Below are 18428 nucleotides of genomic sequence, written 5' to 3'. Positions count from 1 at the left end.
AGCTCAAATAGCAGCACTTACCAGTGAGCTGCCTCTATTTTATACATTTTATTTATTTACTAGCAAGCTGGTCTCGCTTTGCCCGACATTTTTAATTCTAAGAGAGACAAAACTCAAATAGAATTTGAAAATCCAAGAAAATATTTTAAAGACTTGGTCTTCACTTGTTTAAATAAATTCATTAATTTTTTTACTTTGCTTCTTATAAATTTCAGAAAGACAATTTTAGAGAAAAAATACAACCTTAAAAATGATTTTAGGATTTTTAAACACATATACCTTTTTACCTTTTAAATTCCTTCCTCTTCTTTCCTGACAATTTAAATCAATGTTCAAGTAAATTTATTTTTTTTATTGTAAAGAATAATCGATACATTTTAATTTAATTCTTCATTTTAGCTTCTGTTATTTCAACGAAGAATATTTGTGAAATATTTCTTCAAACTTATGATTAAAATTCAAAAAAATTATTCTGGCAAATCTAGAAAATCTGTAGAATCAAATTTGAATCTTATTTCAAAGTCTTTTGAATTTCTTTTAAAATTTTTGTTCTGGAAAATCTAGAAGAAATAATGATTTGTCTTTGTTAGAAATATAGCTTCGTCCAATTTGTTATATATTCTAACAAAGTGTAGATTGGATTTTAACCTATTTAAAACATGTCATCAAAATTCTAAAATGAATCTTAATCAGGAAAAATTACTAATGATGTTCCATAAATTCTTTTTTAAATTTTTTCAAAAAGATTCAAATTAGCTAGTTTTTCTCTTCTTTTTTTCGGTTGAATTTTGAATTTTAAAGAGTCGAAATTGAAGATAAACTATGTTTCAAAATTTAATTGTAATTTTTTTTTGTGTTTTCTCCTCTTTTAAACCGTTCAATTAAGTGTGAATATCATTAATTATTAATAATAACATAGAGTTAAAGGTAAATTGAGCAAATTGGCTATTTCTGGCAATTTATTGAAGTGTGTATCAAACTGGTAGCCCTTCGCATTAATCAGTACCCAAGAAGTAGCTCTTGGTTTCAAAAAGGTTGGTGACCCCTGCTGTAAACGTTTCTGTAAAAGTTCCTGCAGTGGAAAAGGGCCGATTGTAATCACTGATTCCAACACTTTTACTGTAACTGGAGAAGATTATTATTTTATAAGCACAGTTGGACCGAATGTGACCCATAGCGCTATTATTGTGATTGGTGGGAAAAAGAGATCTCTTGACGGTGCCTGTTTTTAAACGAGAGACTAAGTTTTAAACGAGGTTATAAGTTTTCCAATATAACTAAAACTGTTTATTAACTTAATTATTTATTAAATTATTTATTAAATTATTTATTAACGGTTTAGTAAGTACTAAACCGTCCCATGTGTGATGTCTGTAGGAGTGTTTTCATGCATATTTGTATGTGCTATCGTAATGTAATGACGCAAGCGTCATTAGCATTAGCTCATATGCTAACACGTTTACGAGTGTGTTAGTATTATTATGAGTATTATTAACTTACAATGGCATTCTTTTTGTATTGTTTCAGGTCCACAAATTCCTCAGTTAATTCACCGAGACGTCACTGTCAGGTTCAAACACTGATGACATCTATTAAACAAGACAAGAGGCAAAGAATTAAACAGAGACAGAATTAAATTTGGCTCAATATTGAGGAGAGTCGCCTGGACACTACAGTGTCTCAGCCTGCTCTGGCGAAAGATTGTACGCCTCCCCCTTTAATTGGACTTTCTCTGACCACGTGACAACAGCTGCTTCTAAGGGACGAGGTCGTAAACAGCCATCGCCTTTGATTACAACAGTTCAAAAGAAAAGGTTGTAAACAGTTCACAGAAAAGGTCGTAAAAGAGTTCAAAAAGATGTTCGTAAAACAGTTCAAAAGGAGGTTCGTAAAACAGTTCAAAAAGAGGTCGCCTGGAGGGGAGTCTGGTCCTGCTTCCTCTTTGCTTTTGTAGTCCTTGGGTCAGACAATATATTTCTGTTTGATTACAATACATGAAAGAAACAGAACACCTTCCTTTTGCTCTCCCCCCCCCTCCCCCCCCTACACAGTGGAGTTTTACGAGCCTTACTCTTGGTAGGTTCCAAAGACAGCTTTTGCTTCTCACCAGGCACTCAATGTAACACAAAGTTTTTGTGATAACTTAGAAACAATTATTCTAACAGTCACCGTGGAGTTATTGAGTCTGTTTAGCTGATTGGAGAGCTAGCTTCCGCAGCTAGTGGGTCCATGACGATGACTTCTGTTTTGTTTGATCAGCCGTTTTACTACCGCGTTACAGGCATTGTTTGGGAACAATTCAGGTATGTAAATGAACATTTACAGAATTGTTCTGCGCTAATAACTAATTTCGCAACCTATAGATATGCGGCTTATAGTCCGGTGCGGCTAATACAAGGTAAAAAAAAGTTTTCCCCCTAAAATTTAGTATGCAAGGCTTATTTACCGGTGCGCTTTGTACAGTAGATAAAAATACAGTACATAAAAATGCCAGATTTGCGAAAAGCTCTTCAGGTAGAACATTACCATATTTGGAGATAGTTGCTGATGTGACTAATGGGAAAAACCACAAACAAGGAAAATTCCAAACGGTTCGCCTTTAAAAGGCAAGATTTTTTATAAACATATCCGCAGTGTCTCCATGGTTACATTTCAAATTTTCAGCACTTCCGCACTTCCCAACTACACAACAGAAGGTACCAATAGGTAAGAAAAGTTGTTTTTGCATAATAGGTCCTCTTTAAATAATAGTTCCTAGCTGTCGAGCTTGCCCTACATCTTACCAGACCCCTGGTTACAAAAGTTTACCATTTTGAGCGCTTTAATACTCACATATTTGTGATGAAAAGGGCCACTCTCTACTTGCATCCACCACTGACAGTAGCTCTTGCTGTGTTGATCACATACATTTGGTGTCACAGAGAAAAAGCCCGACACCTTGGGTAGTTTTAACAAAAACTGTTTGCTTTCTTCTCGTCTTTTCCTCTTCTCTGCTCCACTTTGGTAATTCTGCTTCATTTTTATAAAAAACTCTCATTAACATGTCATTATACTACGCAAAAAAAAGTAAAAATTACAGTGCATCCGGAAAATATTCTCAGCGCTTTACTTTTTCCCCATTTTGTTATGCTACAGCCTTATTTCAAAATGAAATACATTTATTTTTGCCCTCAAAATTCTACACACAATACCCCATAATGACGATGTGAACCTATATTCAATTGAATAAACTGCAAAGACAAGATACTTAACGTCCGAACTGGTAAACTTTGTTATTTTTTGCAAATATTAGCTCATTTGGAATTTGACGCCTGCAAGATGTTTAAAAAAAGCTGGCACAAGAGGCAAAAAAGACTGAGAAAGTTGAGGACTGCTCATCAAACACTTATTTGGAACATCACACAGGTGAACAGGCTAATTGGGAACAGGTGGGTGCCATGCTTGGGTGTAAAAGCAGCTTCCGTGAAATGCTCAGTCATTCACAAACAAGGATGGGGCGAGGGTCACCACTTTGTGAACAAATGCGTAAGCAAATTGTGCAACAGTTTAACAACAACATTTCTCAATGAGCTATTACAAGGAATTTAATGATTTCACCATCTGCGGTCTGTAATATCATCAAAAGGTTCAGAAAATCTGGAGAAATCACTGCACGTAAGCGATGATATTACGGATCTTCGATCCCTCAGGTGGTACTGCATCAAAAAGCAACATCAGTGTGTAAATGATATCACCACATGGGCTCAGGAACACTTCAGAAAACCAATGTCCATAACTACAGTTCATCGCTACATCTCTAAGTGCAAGTTCAAACTCTACTATGCAAAGCAAAAGCCATTTATCAACAACACCCAGAAACGCCGCCGGCTTCGCTGGGCCCGAGCTCATCTAAGATGGACTGATGCAAAGTGGAAAAGTGTTCTGTGGTCTGACGAGTCCACATTTCAATTTTTTTTGGGAAACTGTGGATGTCGTGTCCTCCGGAGCAAAGAGGAAAAGAACCATCCGGATTGTTATAGGCGCAAAGTTCAAAAGCCAGCATCTGTGATGGTATGGGGGTGTATTAGTGCCCAAGGCATGGGTAACTTACACATCTGTGAAGGCACCATTAATGCTGAAAGGTACATACAGGTTTTGGAGCAACATATGTTGCCATCCAAGCAACGTTATCATGGACGCCCCTGCTTATTTCAGCAAGACAATGCCAAGCCACGTGTTACAACAGCGTGGCTTCATAGTAAAAGAGTGTGGGTAGTCCAGATCTGTGTGGTGCAATACGAAGCCTAAAATACCACAACGGAGACCCCGGACTATTGAACAACTTAAGCTGTACATCAAGCAAGAATGGGAAAGAATTCCACATGAAAAGCTTCAAAAATTGGTCTCCTCAGTTCCCAAATGTTTATTGAGTGTTGTTAAAAGGAAAGGCCATGTAACATAGTGGTAAAAAAAACTTTATTGCAATGTGTTGCTGCCATTAAATTCTAAGTTAATGATTATTTGCAAAACAAATTTAGTTTCTCAGTTCGAACATTACATATATTGTCTTTGCAGTCTATTCAATTGAATATAAGTTGAGAAGGATTTGCAAATCATTGTATTCTGTTTTTATTTACAAATTACACAAGGTGCCAACTTCACTGGTTTTGGGTTTTGTATTATGTAATTGTATTATTTTATGTATTTTAAATATTTTGTTAAGTGTTTTTTTTCCTTATCTCCTGTTATTCTTGGCGTAAAGGTCCATTCAGAGACTGTCTGGAGGCTCAGGAAGCCGGCCACATCACCAGCGGCATGTATTTGATCAAACCCGACGAGACCGATAGGTCCCTGCAGGTGTGGTGTGAGCAGGACATGGACAACGGAGGCTGGACTGTAATCCAGAGCCGGAAAGACGGCTCTGTTAACTTCTTCCGGAACTGGGAAAATTACAAGGTGAGTGCACCGACACTCGGGCTTCCCCAACCTCAAAATACTCCGTCCAGAGATAACAGAGCTGCCTTATAGTACCCGCAGAAACCTTGTGGGGGGACTATTTCCTTTAGGTCAGAGTCCTTGTGTTTTTTTTGTGAAATATAACGCCCTGTCAGCAGTGTGCTTTTTAGTTTGATATTTCCATTATGAAACCTCAGATGGCCCACGACAAAGATTTGTTCCACAGCTAAATCTGTGGGGGTTTCTTTCCAAAACCGCTACTACTGCGCTGCCTTCCTGGAGGAATGGCTGATTGGCTTAGTGCATACCACTACATATGGGCCCGCTCATGCAAGTCTGGGAGGAATATAGGTGGAGTTTGTCGCTGCCGGGAAACTTGATTGGCCTTTCTGTGTCTCAGTGGAAGCTAAATTGCTCTCTTTGACATTGATTTGCCTCTGTGCCTCTCCCACAAAGCCACCACAAGCCCAAAGTGGGGAGGCCCCCAGAATGAAACTCTCAATCATTCATCATATGCTGGCTTTCTTCACTGATCCACAGTTTCTGCAGACCTCAACCATCTCTACCAAGTAAAGTGTTCTAAGGGCACGTAGCCAGACACACAGATTGTTCATAGTTAGTCAGCACAAACATTCCAGCCAGTAGTTTTCACATTTGTGATTGACGACTTCCCCGGGATTTGGCCGGACCAGGTCTGCGGTAGTGTTTTCCAGCCGTAATTGTGGACATATTTTGCACAAATGTTCTCGATCATAACCCGGAATGTGTCACAAACAGAGTCGGATCGGTTGCTGTGATAACGACAAACAAGCAACGGCAGTTTGAAGATTGGTTACAAAAACAAGACTGACTTCGACCTAGACCAGGGGTCGGCAAACCAAAACGTTGAAAGAGGCATATTGGACCAAAAATACAAAAAACAAATCTGTCTGGAGCCGCAAAAAATGAAAAGTCTTATGTAAGTGTTATAATGAAGGCAACACATGATGTAAGTGTCTATATTACCTATATTATCCTACTATCAAAATGGCTTTAAAATTCTTATATAAGTGTTATAATGAAGACAACCCATGATGTAAGTGTCTATATTAGCTATAATAGCCTACTATCAAAATTACTTTAAAAGTCTTATATACGTTTTATAATGGAGACAACGCATGGTGTAAGTGTATATATTAGCTATCTATATTAGCCTACTCTCAAAATGACTTTAAAAGTCGTATATAAGTGTTATAATGAAGACAATACATGGTGTAAGTGTCTGTATTAGCTATGATAGCCTACTATCAAAATGACTTTAAAAGTCTTATATAAGTGTTATAATGAAGACAACACATGATGTAAGTGTCAAATATTAGCTATATTAGCCTACTATCAAAATAGTTTTAAAAGTCTTATATAAGTGTTATAATGAAGACAATACATGATGTAAGTGTCTATATTAGCTATAATAGCCTACTATCAAAATGACTTTAAAAGTCTTATATAAGTGTTATAATGAAGACAACACATGATGTAAGTGTCAAATATTAGCTATATTAGCCTACTATCAAAATAGTTTTAAAAGTCTTATATAAGTGTTATAATGAAGACAATACATGATGTAAGTGTCTATATTAGCTATAATAGCCTACTATCAAATATGACTTTAAAAGTCTTATATAAGTGTTATAATAAAGACAACACATGATCCATCCATCCATTTTCTACCGCTCACAACACATGATGTAAGTGTCTGTATTAGCTATAATAGCCTACTATCAAAATGAATTTAAAAGTCTTACATAAGTGTTACAATGAAGACAACACATGATGTAAGTGTCTATATTAGCTATGATAGCCTACTATCAAAATGACTTTAGAAGTCTTATATAAGTTTTATAATGAAGACAACACATGATGTAAGTGTCTACATTGGCTATAATAGCCTACTATCAAAATTACTTCAAAAGTCTTATGTAAGTGTTATAATGAAGACAACGCATGGTGTAATTGTCTAAATTAGCTATATTAGCCTACTATCAGAATTACTTTAAAAGTCTTACATAAGTGTTATAATGAAGACAACACATGATGTAAGTGTCTATATTAGCTATATTAGCCTACTATCAAAAAATGAGGCATAATGATGCAATATGTGCATACATTTAGCCTAAATAACATGTTAGCATTGATTACCTTGCAGTCATGTAATGACTAAATATGCCTGATTGGCACTCCAACAAATCAATGACAACAACAAAGTGCACCTTTGTGCATTCACGCACAGTATAAAACGCTTGGTGGACAAAATGAGACAAAGAAGCAGTGGAAGATTTTACATGTAAACAAACTGTTGCGTCACAGTCCACATCTTGGTGAGTTCAAGAACCGCCAACTCTCATCAGTGAAGCATACACACAAACATATTAAACAGTGGGCTTTCCGACAATTGGGAAGGTTTGTGTCATGTTTGTCCTCAAACAAAAAACATACTAAATCCAAAAATGTATTAATCCCCCATCTTTTTCCAATTTCAATCTTTTTTAAAAAATGCTCCAGGGAGCCACTAGGGCGTAGCTAAAGAGCCGCATGCGGCTCGAGAGTCGCGGGTTGCTGACCCCCGACCTAAACCATAGATGCTGACGGCTGGGGCATATTTTAAAAATGATATTACAAAAAAGTACAATAAAAGAGCAAACAAGTGGAATGTAACTAGAAAAAATTGCAATAACTACACTAATAACACAAAACTACCATGCAGACACTTTTTACCGCTACTTTAAAACTCTCATTGCTCAAAAAATAATAAAAACGTATACTTGACGGATAGATCTGAAGTTGATCTAGAGCAGTGTTTCTTAACCGAGTTGGGCTGCAAGATCCCTCTAGAGAGGCGAAGAAGAAAAAAGTCAGCTTTTCAGCTTTGCTCCGTATGGGCCGCAGCAGTACTCAGTTGTAATACGCCTTTTTACCACTTGTGGCAGTAATGACAATGTCAAAAAAAACAGAACAACTCTGGAGTTTAGAGCCGTTTCGTAAGCGCAAAAAATATGACTGAATTGGTGAAGCTTTAAGTTCATTTGCACTTAACTTAAAGGGGAACTGTACTTTTTCGAGAATTTTGCCTATCGTTCACAATCATTATGAGAGACAGGACGATGGATGTTATTTTGTTTGTTTGTTTTTTTTGGTGTTCTAAATATTAAATAAATGTGATCAAAAGTCCACTTACAATGGAGCCTATGGGAGCCGCGCAAGCCCAAAGCCATTAAAAAACATCCAAACACCTCCATTTAGGTTTTATATACATGATATAGATGTAATGTAGTAACAGACACATTTATAATAACATTTAATATTTACGGATTTTGCTTTCAAAAACAAATCACAATGTTTTCTTTCTTTTTCTCTTAATCACCGGTTATTACTCACTGCAGAATTTATGAGAGCCAACACACATAATAAAACATAACTTACTGTACCATGTCTGCGGTCATTAGGATGCCGACTGCTAGGATGTTCATATATTCCCATTTAGATGAAGAATGTCTCATAATCCTCACAAAGAAACGGAGTGCAGTGGAGCAAGCATCTTTTCGTGTCATTCTGGACATTTTCTGGTCCTAAATGGCTGTCAAAGTGTACCAACTTGTCAGAATACTTAGTTAGACTTCTTCTGTCCAGGTGAGTTGCATGATTTATGATCAAGAATAAACTTACAGGGAGTAAGGAAGCGAGGAAGCAGCAGACCACTCGATGATGGTAGTGACTGCTATAAATCGTCTGTTAGCACTTATAATAACAATATCACTAATACGTGGTTAATATTCAAATCACGAAATGTAAATGGAGTATTGTTGGTGGTTTTTGAATTTTTATTTATTGGATTTTATGGGCAAAATAGAGGAGCTTACATTGGGGTAAGTGGACTCTTTTATTTACGTTTATTTCATATTTAAAATGCATTTTTAGAAATTCCTTCCGCCGTCATGTCTTTCATAATACTTGTGAAGGATAGACAAAAAAAATTTAAAAGTGCAGTTCCCCTACAATTAATATTTTTCATTATTAATTTAGTTATTAATTTTAAGATGTATGCACATGTATTTTTCATCCGTAATTGAAGTCCCTATTTTTGCAGTATAATTGATTGATTTTTTTTTTGTAAAAAGCCTGACCTAAGCCTTGATAATAATCTAGATGATTAAAGTTGTATATCATTTGACAAAATTTCTCCTGATAATCTGTAAGTAAGTTGGATATAATTATTGAATAAAATTTAAATCAACAGTAAAATAAATACCTCAGTGTTAATATTTGAATTGGCCCCAGGCCCCTCTGTAGTGGATAACTTGGGCTCTGAGATCAAAAAGGTTAAGAACCACTGATCTCGAGATTTAAGCATTGAAAATGAAAGTAATATACAAACCCCGTTTCCATATGAGTTGGGAAATTGTGTTAGATGTAAATATAAACGGAATACAATGATTTGCAAATAATTTTCAACCCTAATTCAGTTGAATATGCTACAAAGACAACATATTTGATGTTCAAACTGATAAACATATATGACTTATTTTAAACAATTTCTTGAGTGGGGACTTTTTAGATCCCCGAGACTTTTAGTCTGATTTGTTGTTGTTTTTAAACTGTCCTTCTTGAAAAAATAATAAACGGTCAAAAGCAATGCTATTAGGAATTATTTACCTATTTAAGGCTCCAATTAATTCACATCAAATATATTACATTTTGAAACATGTTTTGGGGAAAATATCGCATATTTAGTATTTTTGCCATAAAAAATTGGGTTTTAGTTTTTTTGCGGGGGGGCATAAATACATGTAGAAAAAACTAAACTGCATGGCAACAAATCGGAAGTTGATCTGTAGAAGAATAAATAATAGAATAAAAAAACTATTAATATATGACTTAATTTTAACACTTTAATTACTGAGACCCTTTTGGTCTCAGTAATTAAAGTTAACATTCACCAAAATTGACATATAATGTATTGGTTTAAAAAAAAATATTTAAAAAATTAAATGCCCCTGCATGCGTTCATTTTTTAGTGGAAAAGGTTTGGACATCTCTGACCTAAACTATTAGGCCATTTTGTGTCAGATATACACCTTTTTGTTACAGTATGTGTTGGTCTGGAACCCTAGGATGAAGAGACTGCAGGGTAGCGCAGGTAAACATGTATTCAATGACAAAGGAAACAGTGCAGCAGGAAAGTGCATAGGTATAGGGAAAGCTATGTGCAAATTGGATACAAAGCAAATGATCCACGATGACCCTTGTCCTGAGGACAGAGCTGGTATGTAAAGCATCCTAATTGACAACCACATCCTGTTGAAGCCTCTGTTCAATGGAATACAATATTATTTTAAGGTACTTCAAAATATAGAAATTGTCACTCAGGTACATGCAGACATGAAATAACAAATATTTTATGTACGTAAGATACGGATGCAAGTACTGAGTACATTGTTGGGCCAGTTTTCATTTGTCTAACCTACAACCAGAACTAACATTATTATAAAAGCAATGTGCACACTATTTTATGTCGTCTTTGTGTAATCTTTCTTTCGATCTCCCTCTAGAGCGGTTTTGGAAACATAGACGGGGAGTACTGGCTCGGTCTGGAAGGCATCTACAAGCTGGGACGTCAGGGCGACTACAAGCTACAGGTGGAGTTGGAGGACTGGATGGGAAAGAAGGTGTACGCTCAGTACAGCAGCTTCCACCTGGAGCCTGAGAGCGAGGGTTACCGCCTGAGGTTGGGCACCTATCGAGGCAACGCTGGCGACTCCCTCAGCAGCCACAACGGCAAACAGTTCACTACTCTGGATCGAGACAAGGACGCCTTCTCAGGTATACGTGAAACTCTTGATATTTTATTATCTTATTAGTGTTTTAATAAAGTTAAATTACAAAGGAACCAGCATTGATACTTTAGTTTTCGTATACCGTCTTAGTTTTCCTGCAGCCAAACAAACTGGTATGTTTGCCCATCGATCCATTTTCCTCCGCTTATCACGGGGGCAGCAGCCCAGACTCTCTACAGCCACTTTGTCCAGCTCCTCCCGGGGGATCCCGAGGCGTTCCCAGGCCAGCCGGGAAACATAGTCTTCCCAACATGTCCTAGGTCTTCCCCGTGGCCTCCTACCGGTCGGACGTGCCCTAAACACCTCCCCAGGGAGGCGTTCGGGTGGCATCCTGACCAGATGCCCGAATCACCTCATCTGCCTCCTCTCGATGTGGAGGAGCAGCGGCTTTACTTAGAGCTCCCCCCGGATGATAGCGCTTCTCAGCCTATCTCTAACGTAGAGTCCCGCCACCCTGTGGAGGAAACTCATTTCGGCCGCTTGTACCCGTGATCTTGTCCTTTCGGTCATAACTCAAAGCTTATGACCATAGGTGAGGATGGGAACGTAGATCGACCGGTAAATTGAGAGCTTTGCCTTCCGGGTTAACTCCTTCTTCACCACAAGGGATCGGTACAGCGTCCGCAACACTGAAGATGCCGCACCGATCCGCCTGTCCATCATGACCGCGTATCATTTTGTGGAATCAGGTGCCCCAACAAAGCATCCCACTTATTGGTAGAGAGTCTCTGTGAAGAAGGGATAATTATTTTTTCACAGACAGATTATGACCTGGGAATCATTGAATCAACTTTATTATGTGTGTATTAGGTGGTTTCATTGGTCATAGAATGCACACAGAACAATGGACTCCTCTAGAATTAACCTCTGTAAAAAACGACCAACCAAATTACGCTTTTTGATTGATTGATTGATTGAAGCTTTTATTAGTAGATTGCACAGTACAGTACATATTCCGTACAATTGACCAGTAAATGGTAACACCCGAATAAGTTTTTCAACTTGTTTAAGTCGGGGTCCACGTAAATTAGTTTAGTTTATTATTCTTCTTCGGTCAATGGTCAACAAAATAAACAAACAGTTGTACATTCATACATTGAAAAAGAAAATGTTGCAGACCGAAAGGGTTTAGGCTTAAGTTGAACACTTGTTGCGCCTAACTAAATCAATTCATGGTGCGTATATATACTATCATCATAATACAGTCATCCATCCATCCATCCATTTTCTACCGCTTATTCCCTTCGGGGTCGCGGGGGGCGCTGGAGCCTATCTCAGCTACAATCGGGCGGAAGGCGGGGTACACCCTGGACAAGTCATCACACAAGTTAATCATCAGAGTATATACATGGAATTATTTACATTATTTACAATCCGGGGGGTGGGATGAGGAGGATTTGGTTGATATCAGCACTTCAGTCATCAACAATTGCATCATCAGAGAAATGGACATTGAAACAGTGTAGGTCTGACTTGGTAGGATATGTACAGCGAGCAGAGAACATAGTGAGTTCAGGTAGCATAAGAACAAGTATATACATTTTATTATTTACATTTGATTATTTACATTTGGTTATTTACATTTGATTATTTACATTTGGTTATTTACAATCCGGGGAGGTGGGATGTGGAGGGGGGAGGTTGTTAGTCAAGGGTTGAAGTTGCCTGGAGGTGTTGTTTTAGTGCGGTTTTGAAGGAGGATAGAGATGCACTTTCTTTTACACCTGTTGGGAGTGCATTCCATATTGATTGATTGATTGATTGAGACTTTTATTAGTAGGTTGCACAGTGAAGTACATATTCCGTACAATTGACCACTAAATGGTAACACCCGAATAAGTTTTTCAACTTGTTTAAGTCGGGGTCCACTTAAATTGATTCATGATACAGATATATACTATCAGATATATACTATCATCATAATACAGTCATCACACAAGATAATCACATTGAATTATTTACATTATTTACAATCAGGGGTGTGGAGGGGGGGGGTAGGATATGGACAGCAAGTAGTGGACATAGAGAGAGAGAGAGAGAGAGAGAGAGAGAGAGAGAGAGAGAGAGAGAGAGAGAGAGAGAGAGAGAGAGAGAGAGAGAGAGAGAGAGAGAGAGAGAGAGAGAGATCAGAAGGCATAAGAAAAAGTATCTGCATTTGATTGTTTACATTTGATTATTAGCAATCCGGGGAGGGTGTTAGTTTAGGGTTGTAGCTGCCTGGAGGTGAACTTTTATTGCGGTTTTGAAGGAGGATAGAGATGCCCTTTCTTTTATACCTGTTGGGAGCGCATTCCACATTGATGTGGCATAGAAAGAGAATGAGTTAAGACCTTTGTTAGTTCGGAATCTGGGTTTAACGTGGTTAGTGGAGCTCCCCCTGGTGTTGTGGTTATGGCGGTCATTTACGTTAAGGAAGTAGTTTGACATGTACTTCAGTATCAGGGAGGTGTAGTGGATTTTATAGACTAGGCTCAGTGCAAGTTGTTTAACTCTGTCCTCCACCTTGAGCCAGCCCACTTTGGAGAAGTGGGTTGGAGTGAGGTGTGATCTGGGGTGGAGGTCTAAAAGTAACCTGACTAGCTTGTTCTGGGATGTTTGGAGTCTAGATTTGAGGGTTTTGGAGGTGCTAGGGTACCAGGAGGTGCAAGCGTAATCGAAAAAGGGTTGAACGAGAGTTCCCGCTAGAATCTTCAAGGTGATTTTGTTGACCAGAGAGGTATCAATACCTCTGGACTGAACAGTCCAACGCTTGTTGAATTCGGTTTCGGAAAAGGCGCCTATTTGTTGTCCACAAATAAAATAGAAAGTACTTTATTGATCCCTGGGGGAAATTAAAATTCAAAACAACGTCGCTTTGGACTTTCGGCCGCCACAAGGGTTCAGGGTTTTGTGCGTAACTGTGACGATCTGTCACTTTACTTCTCCTTTGTGTTTCCTTGTTTTGTGTTTATTTCCTGTGAGCGCTCTTATTTGATTTCTATTTCCTGCATGTCTCCTCTGAGCGCTCGTTTCCCTAACCTGTACCTGATCGGCAGCCTGGCACACCTAGTTGCAATTGCCAATAAAGGCTGCTATTTATGCCTGCCTCGAGGATTAATTTTGTTGAGGACCTTTGGGATGCATGACTGCTCCTCCTTGTCTTGAGTACAATAAAGACTCTTACCTGCACGTCGTTCTCCTGTTTCCTACATCTTGGGGTCACAACCGCCAGAGCCATGCGGGTCCCTGACGGTAGCAGAGCAATTCCCTTGGAGGCTCTGCCTGGGGATGGTGAGGCCAGTAGTAGGGTTAGTGTCAGTGGTGCCCGATAGATCCAGTGCCATCCATTGTCATGGTTATTTGATTCGTCGCTGAAGGGAGAAGGTGTAAATCTCACGCGAGTCAGTATGTCTGAATGAAAACTCCACCTCAGCCCGGCCCTCTACCTCGCAACTGAGGACCGGGATCCCACCTCAGCCTGCGCGCGCCAGGGAAGGTTAAAATAGCTTTGCCTTTTAACATTGCGTTACGGCTCTGACAGGTTCATCACACACCTAATTGCAAAATGCTGGCAATGCAAATGTTTCCGCTAGTCTGGGTTTCAGCGACGTGCAGAAAGCTCTTGTTGGTGCGACTGGTAAGGTGCACTATGAAGCTTTCCGGCTTCCACATGAGCGCCTTTCCAAAGCTGCCGGATGATGGCTGCTCCTCTCTCCTTCTGTGCACCTCTGGTAGCACAATATGAATTCCCCTGGCCGGAGGAAGACGGAGGGTACAGGCGAGAGCCAAATGCCAAATAGAGATTTCACCGTTTGATAGTACATGAATCGATCCCCGGTAATACCGATGTAATTAGGTCGTAGCCGAAAGAAGTATCACATTTGATACTCATCCCTAGTTAGACTCCCTCTATTCCAGTGGTTCTTAACCTTGTTGGAGGTGTGGCGACCGGGTCGCATCGTGGTGCGAGGTGTTCTCCCAAGGATGCAGACGGGCTCGGACACAGCTTGCAGGTAGGAAAATGATTTATTTTAGAACTAAATCAGACAAGAGAAAAACAAAAACGACTAGCATGGGAGCTAGCAAGCAAAATAATCTAGCATGAGAGCTAGCAGGAAGCAAAGTGGTCGTCAGCTGTTGCATGAGAACAAACTAGGAAGCCAGGCAGAGTGCTGCCCGGGCGAAGACTAAATAGCCCTCTGATTAGCGCTCGGGCAACAGGTGCGCGTCCCGAAACGCTAACCAGAGGCAGGTGAGCAAAAATCTGCCGTCATGGCAACAGAAACAAAACACACGTGACACTAAAACTGTAAACAAACTGATCCGAGCAGCGGATCCTAACAGTACCCCCCCCTAAAAGGACAGATTCCAGATGTCCCTTGAAAACAAAAAAAAACAACAACTGGAACCCAAAAAAAAAAAAAGGCAATAGTTCACGAGTCAAGGGCGGGCGGGGGGGGTGACTTGGTGGTGGGTCGCCAGGCCACGTGTCCCCGAATCCACCGGGGAAGGGTCAGGTGGCGGCGGCGAATGGAACGCCGCTGCCGCTGGCGAGGCGGGCGAGGCGGGCGACCACGGTAAGGCCACATTCGTGGCCGCCGAAAAGGTGGGCGTGAGTGGCGCCAGAATTTCAGCAGCCTCTGCGTCCTCTGAGAGAGCTGCTTGCGCAGCCGGACCACTCGAGGTCGCTGAGACGTCGCCGTGGAAGCGGTAGGTGTCGACGTCGCTGTCGTGGCAGCCGGAGTCGCTGTCGTGGCAGCCGGAGTCGCTGTCGTGGCAGCCGGAGTCGCTGTCGTGGCAGCCGGAGTCGCTGTCGTGGCAGCCGGAGTCGCTGTCGTGGCAGCCGGAGTCGCTGTCGTGGCAGCCGGAGTCGCTGGTGCGAGAACCAGTCGTGGTACAGGTGCTGGTGCGAGAACCAGCCGTGGTGCAGGTACTGGTGCGAGAACCAGTCGTGGTGCAGGTACTGGTGCGAGAACCAGTCGTGGTGCAGGTACTGGTGCGAGAACCAGTCGTGGTGCAGGTACTGGTGCGAGAACCAGTCGTGGTGCAGGTACTGGTGCGAGAACCAGTCGTGGTGCAGGTACTGGTGCGAGAACCAGTCGTGGTGCAGGTACTGGTGCGAGGACCAGTTGTGGTGCAGGTACTGGTGCGGGGACCAGTCGTGGTGCAGGTACTGGTGCGGGGACCAGCCGTGGAGCAGGTACTGGTGCGGGAACCAGCCGTGGAGCAGGTACTGGTGCGGGAACCAGCCGAGGTGCCGGTACTGGTGTGGGAACCAGCCGAGGTGCAGGTACTGGTGTGGGAACCAGCCGAGGTGCAGGTACTGGTGTGGGAACCAGCCGAGGTGCAGGTACTGGTGTGGGAACCAGCCGAGGTGCAGGTACTGGTGTGGGAACCAGCCGAGGTGCAGGTGGCCTAGCTGGCGGTTGCGGCTTAGCAGGCCGAAAAACCGGTGGTGGCGGCCGGGCAGGAGGTTGTGGCTTAGCCCGCCGAAGGACAGGTGGCGGTGGCCGAGCAGGAGGTTGCAGCTTAGCACACCGTTGTGCCACCCCACTCGCACAGCTCCCAGTACTAGCCCCCCCCTCAAAAAGCGGATCCCAGACGCGTTCCTTGCGGATTGGAACCGTCTTCAAGGGTGGGTGGAGGGTGGTCAGGGGGAGGGTAGAATCCTCTCCTCTAAATTGTCCAAAATGTCTATTGTCACCCCCCACTTGAGACTGGGACTGACTAGATTTAGTCCTTAAAAAAATGTCCTGATAATGTTTAATCGCAGAGTTAAGGTTACTTGAAAATGGCTGGCAGGAAGAATTGACATGATGTCTAAAAAAGTCTTTGTCTATGACGTCATCCAAAGTGGGCGGGATGACGTCATCCGTGTGGGACTCTAGCTGACTGACAGCCCAATCGGTGAAATGTTTGGCAAAGTGGTCAATTGGGTTGCCAAACATTTGAGGAGGGGAATCTTGGGCTGAATATTGCATACTGTGTACCGGTGGAGGAGTCTGTGGGAGTGGCGCGTCTTTGCAGCGAAGTGAAGACCTCGTTGGCGGCTTCCGTCTTTGCTGACGCGTCCGGTGGTGCGGAGGTGTGGCGATGTCCTCGGGCCAAACGGAGTGGATTGGGACCAACTTTCCGTTAGGACCCCAGATCAGGTCCTGGCGCTCCGAGGGGGAGTAGCGGAGAGTCTCCGCCTCCATCGCTCGCAACACCATCCACGCACCTTCGTCCCTCTCCTCCGACATGCTCGCTGCGAGAGAACTTCTTCTTGCTGGCTTCCTACTGTGGCGACCGGGTCGCATCGTGGTGCGAGGTGTTCTCCCAAGGATGCAGACGGGCTCGGACACAGCTTGCAGGTAGGAAAATGATTTATTTTAGAACTAAATCAGACAAGAGAAAAACAAAAACGACTAGCATGGGAGCTAGCAAGCAAAATAATCTAGCATGAGAGCTAGCAGGAAGCAAAGTGGTCGTCAGCTGTTGCATGAGAACAAACTAGGAAGCCAGGCAGAGTGCTGCCCGGGCGAAGACTAAATAGCCCTCTGATTAGCGCTCGGGCAACAGGTGCGCGTCCCGAAACGCTAACCAGAGGCAGGTGAGCAAAAATCTGCCGTCATGGCAACAGAAACAAAACACACGTGACACTAAAACTGTAAACAAACTGATCCGAGCAGCGGATCCTAACAGGAGGTATCGAACCCCACCAGTTTCATATGCGTATTCACCGAACCCTTCTTTAGTGAAAAATAAAATGTTAGTTTTTTTCAAATTCAAGACAAAGTTATATGTTTTTGGTAACACTTTAGTATGGGGAACATATTCTAAGTAACAAAGACTTAATTTAGAGTTATTTGGTTAGGATTAGGGTTAGAGGGTTCGGGCCAGGGTTAGAGGGTTAGGGTTATAATAAGGCCATGCCGAATAAGGCATTAATAAGTACTTAATAATGACTAGTTAAGAGCCAATATGTTACTAATTTGCATGTTAATAAGCAACTAATTAATGGTGAATATGTTCCCCATACTAAAGTGTTACCATGTTTTTTTTACTGGTGCACAAAATGAACCGTGCATGAACATCACCTTGTTCAAAGAACAAAACCAACACAGTGACACACCTGCAAATCAGTGTGACTTCAGCTGTTGCCATATCCGTAATACGCCGATAGGGAAAAGTTTTTATTTACACGATGAGTCGGGTGTGTCTTGACCTCCGCCGAACCCCTGAGCCCGACTCACCGAACCCCTAGGGTTCGATCGAACCCAGGTTAAGAACCACTGCTCTATTCTATGGAATGCAGCATACAATAATTGAGATTGTAAATCATATCCATTTGAGTTGCCTTTTTTTATGCAATCCCGTCTCACATCCCATCCTCCCATTGCAGGTAACTGTGCCCATTTCCACAAAGGAGGTTGGTGGTACAATGCTTGTGGCCAAGCCAATCTCAACGGTGTGTGGTACAGCGGAGGCGTCTACAGAAGCAAATTCCAGGACGGGATCTTCTGGGCTGACTACGGCGGAGGATTCTATTCCATGAAGTCCGTCCGCCTCATGATTCGGCCCATTGACGCATGAGACACTTGACTGTGGACTTGAACCTCATTTTTAAAGTGTGATGTCAAATATCATCATTGACAGAAGGGA

The 18428-nt window shown here is 41.6% G+C and overlaps 1 protein-coding gene across 2 annotated transcripts in view; it reads left to right on the top strand.

The window, feature by feature from the left end:
* LOC133665421 (angiopoietin-related protein 1-like) overlaps positions 1 to 18428 on the top strand; it is a 49001-nt gene that overhangs the window by 30362 nt on the left and 211 nt on the right. For both annotated transcript variants that reach the window (XM_062070708.1, XM_062070709.1), the window contains exons 3-5: positions 4742 to 4935; positions 10521 to 10791; positions 18169 to 18428. The exon at positions 18169 to 18428 is cut by the window's right edge and continues 211 nt beyond it. In XM_062070708.1, coding sequence (XP_061926692.1) covers positions 4742 to 4935; positions 10521 to 10791; positions 18169 to 18359 — 656 coding nt within the window. In that variant the 3' untranslated portion in view covers positions 18360 to 18428. The remainder of the gene's footprint in view (positions 1 to 4741; positions 4936 to 10520; positions 10792 to 18168) is intronic.

Source organism: Entelurus aequoreus, linkage group LG14 (assembly GCF_033978785.1).
Source record: "Entelurus aequoreus isolate RoL-2023_Sb linkage group LG14, RoL_Eaeq_v1.1, whole genome shotgun sequence".
Taxonomy (NCBI): Eukaryota; Metazoa; Chordata; class Actinopteri; order Syngnathiformes; family Syngnathidae; genus Entelurus; species Entelurus aequoreus.
Note: the sequence above shows the minus strand (reverse complement) of the source record. Positions and strands in the feature narration are given on the sequence as shown.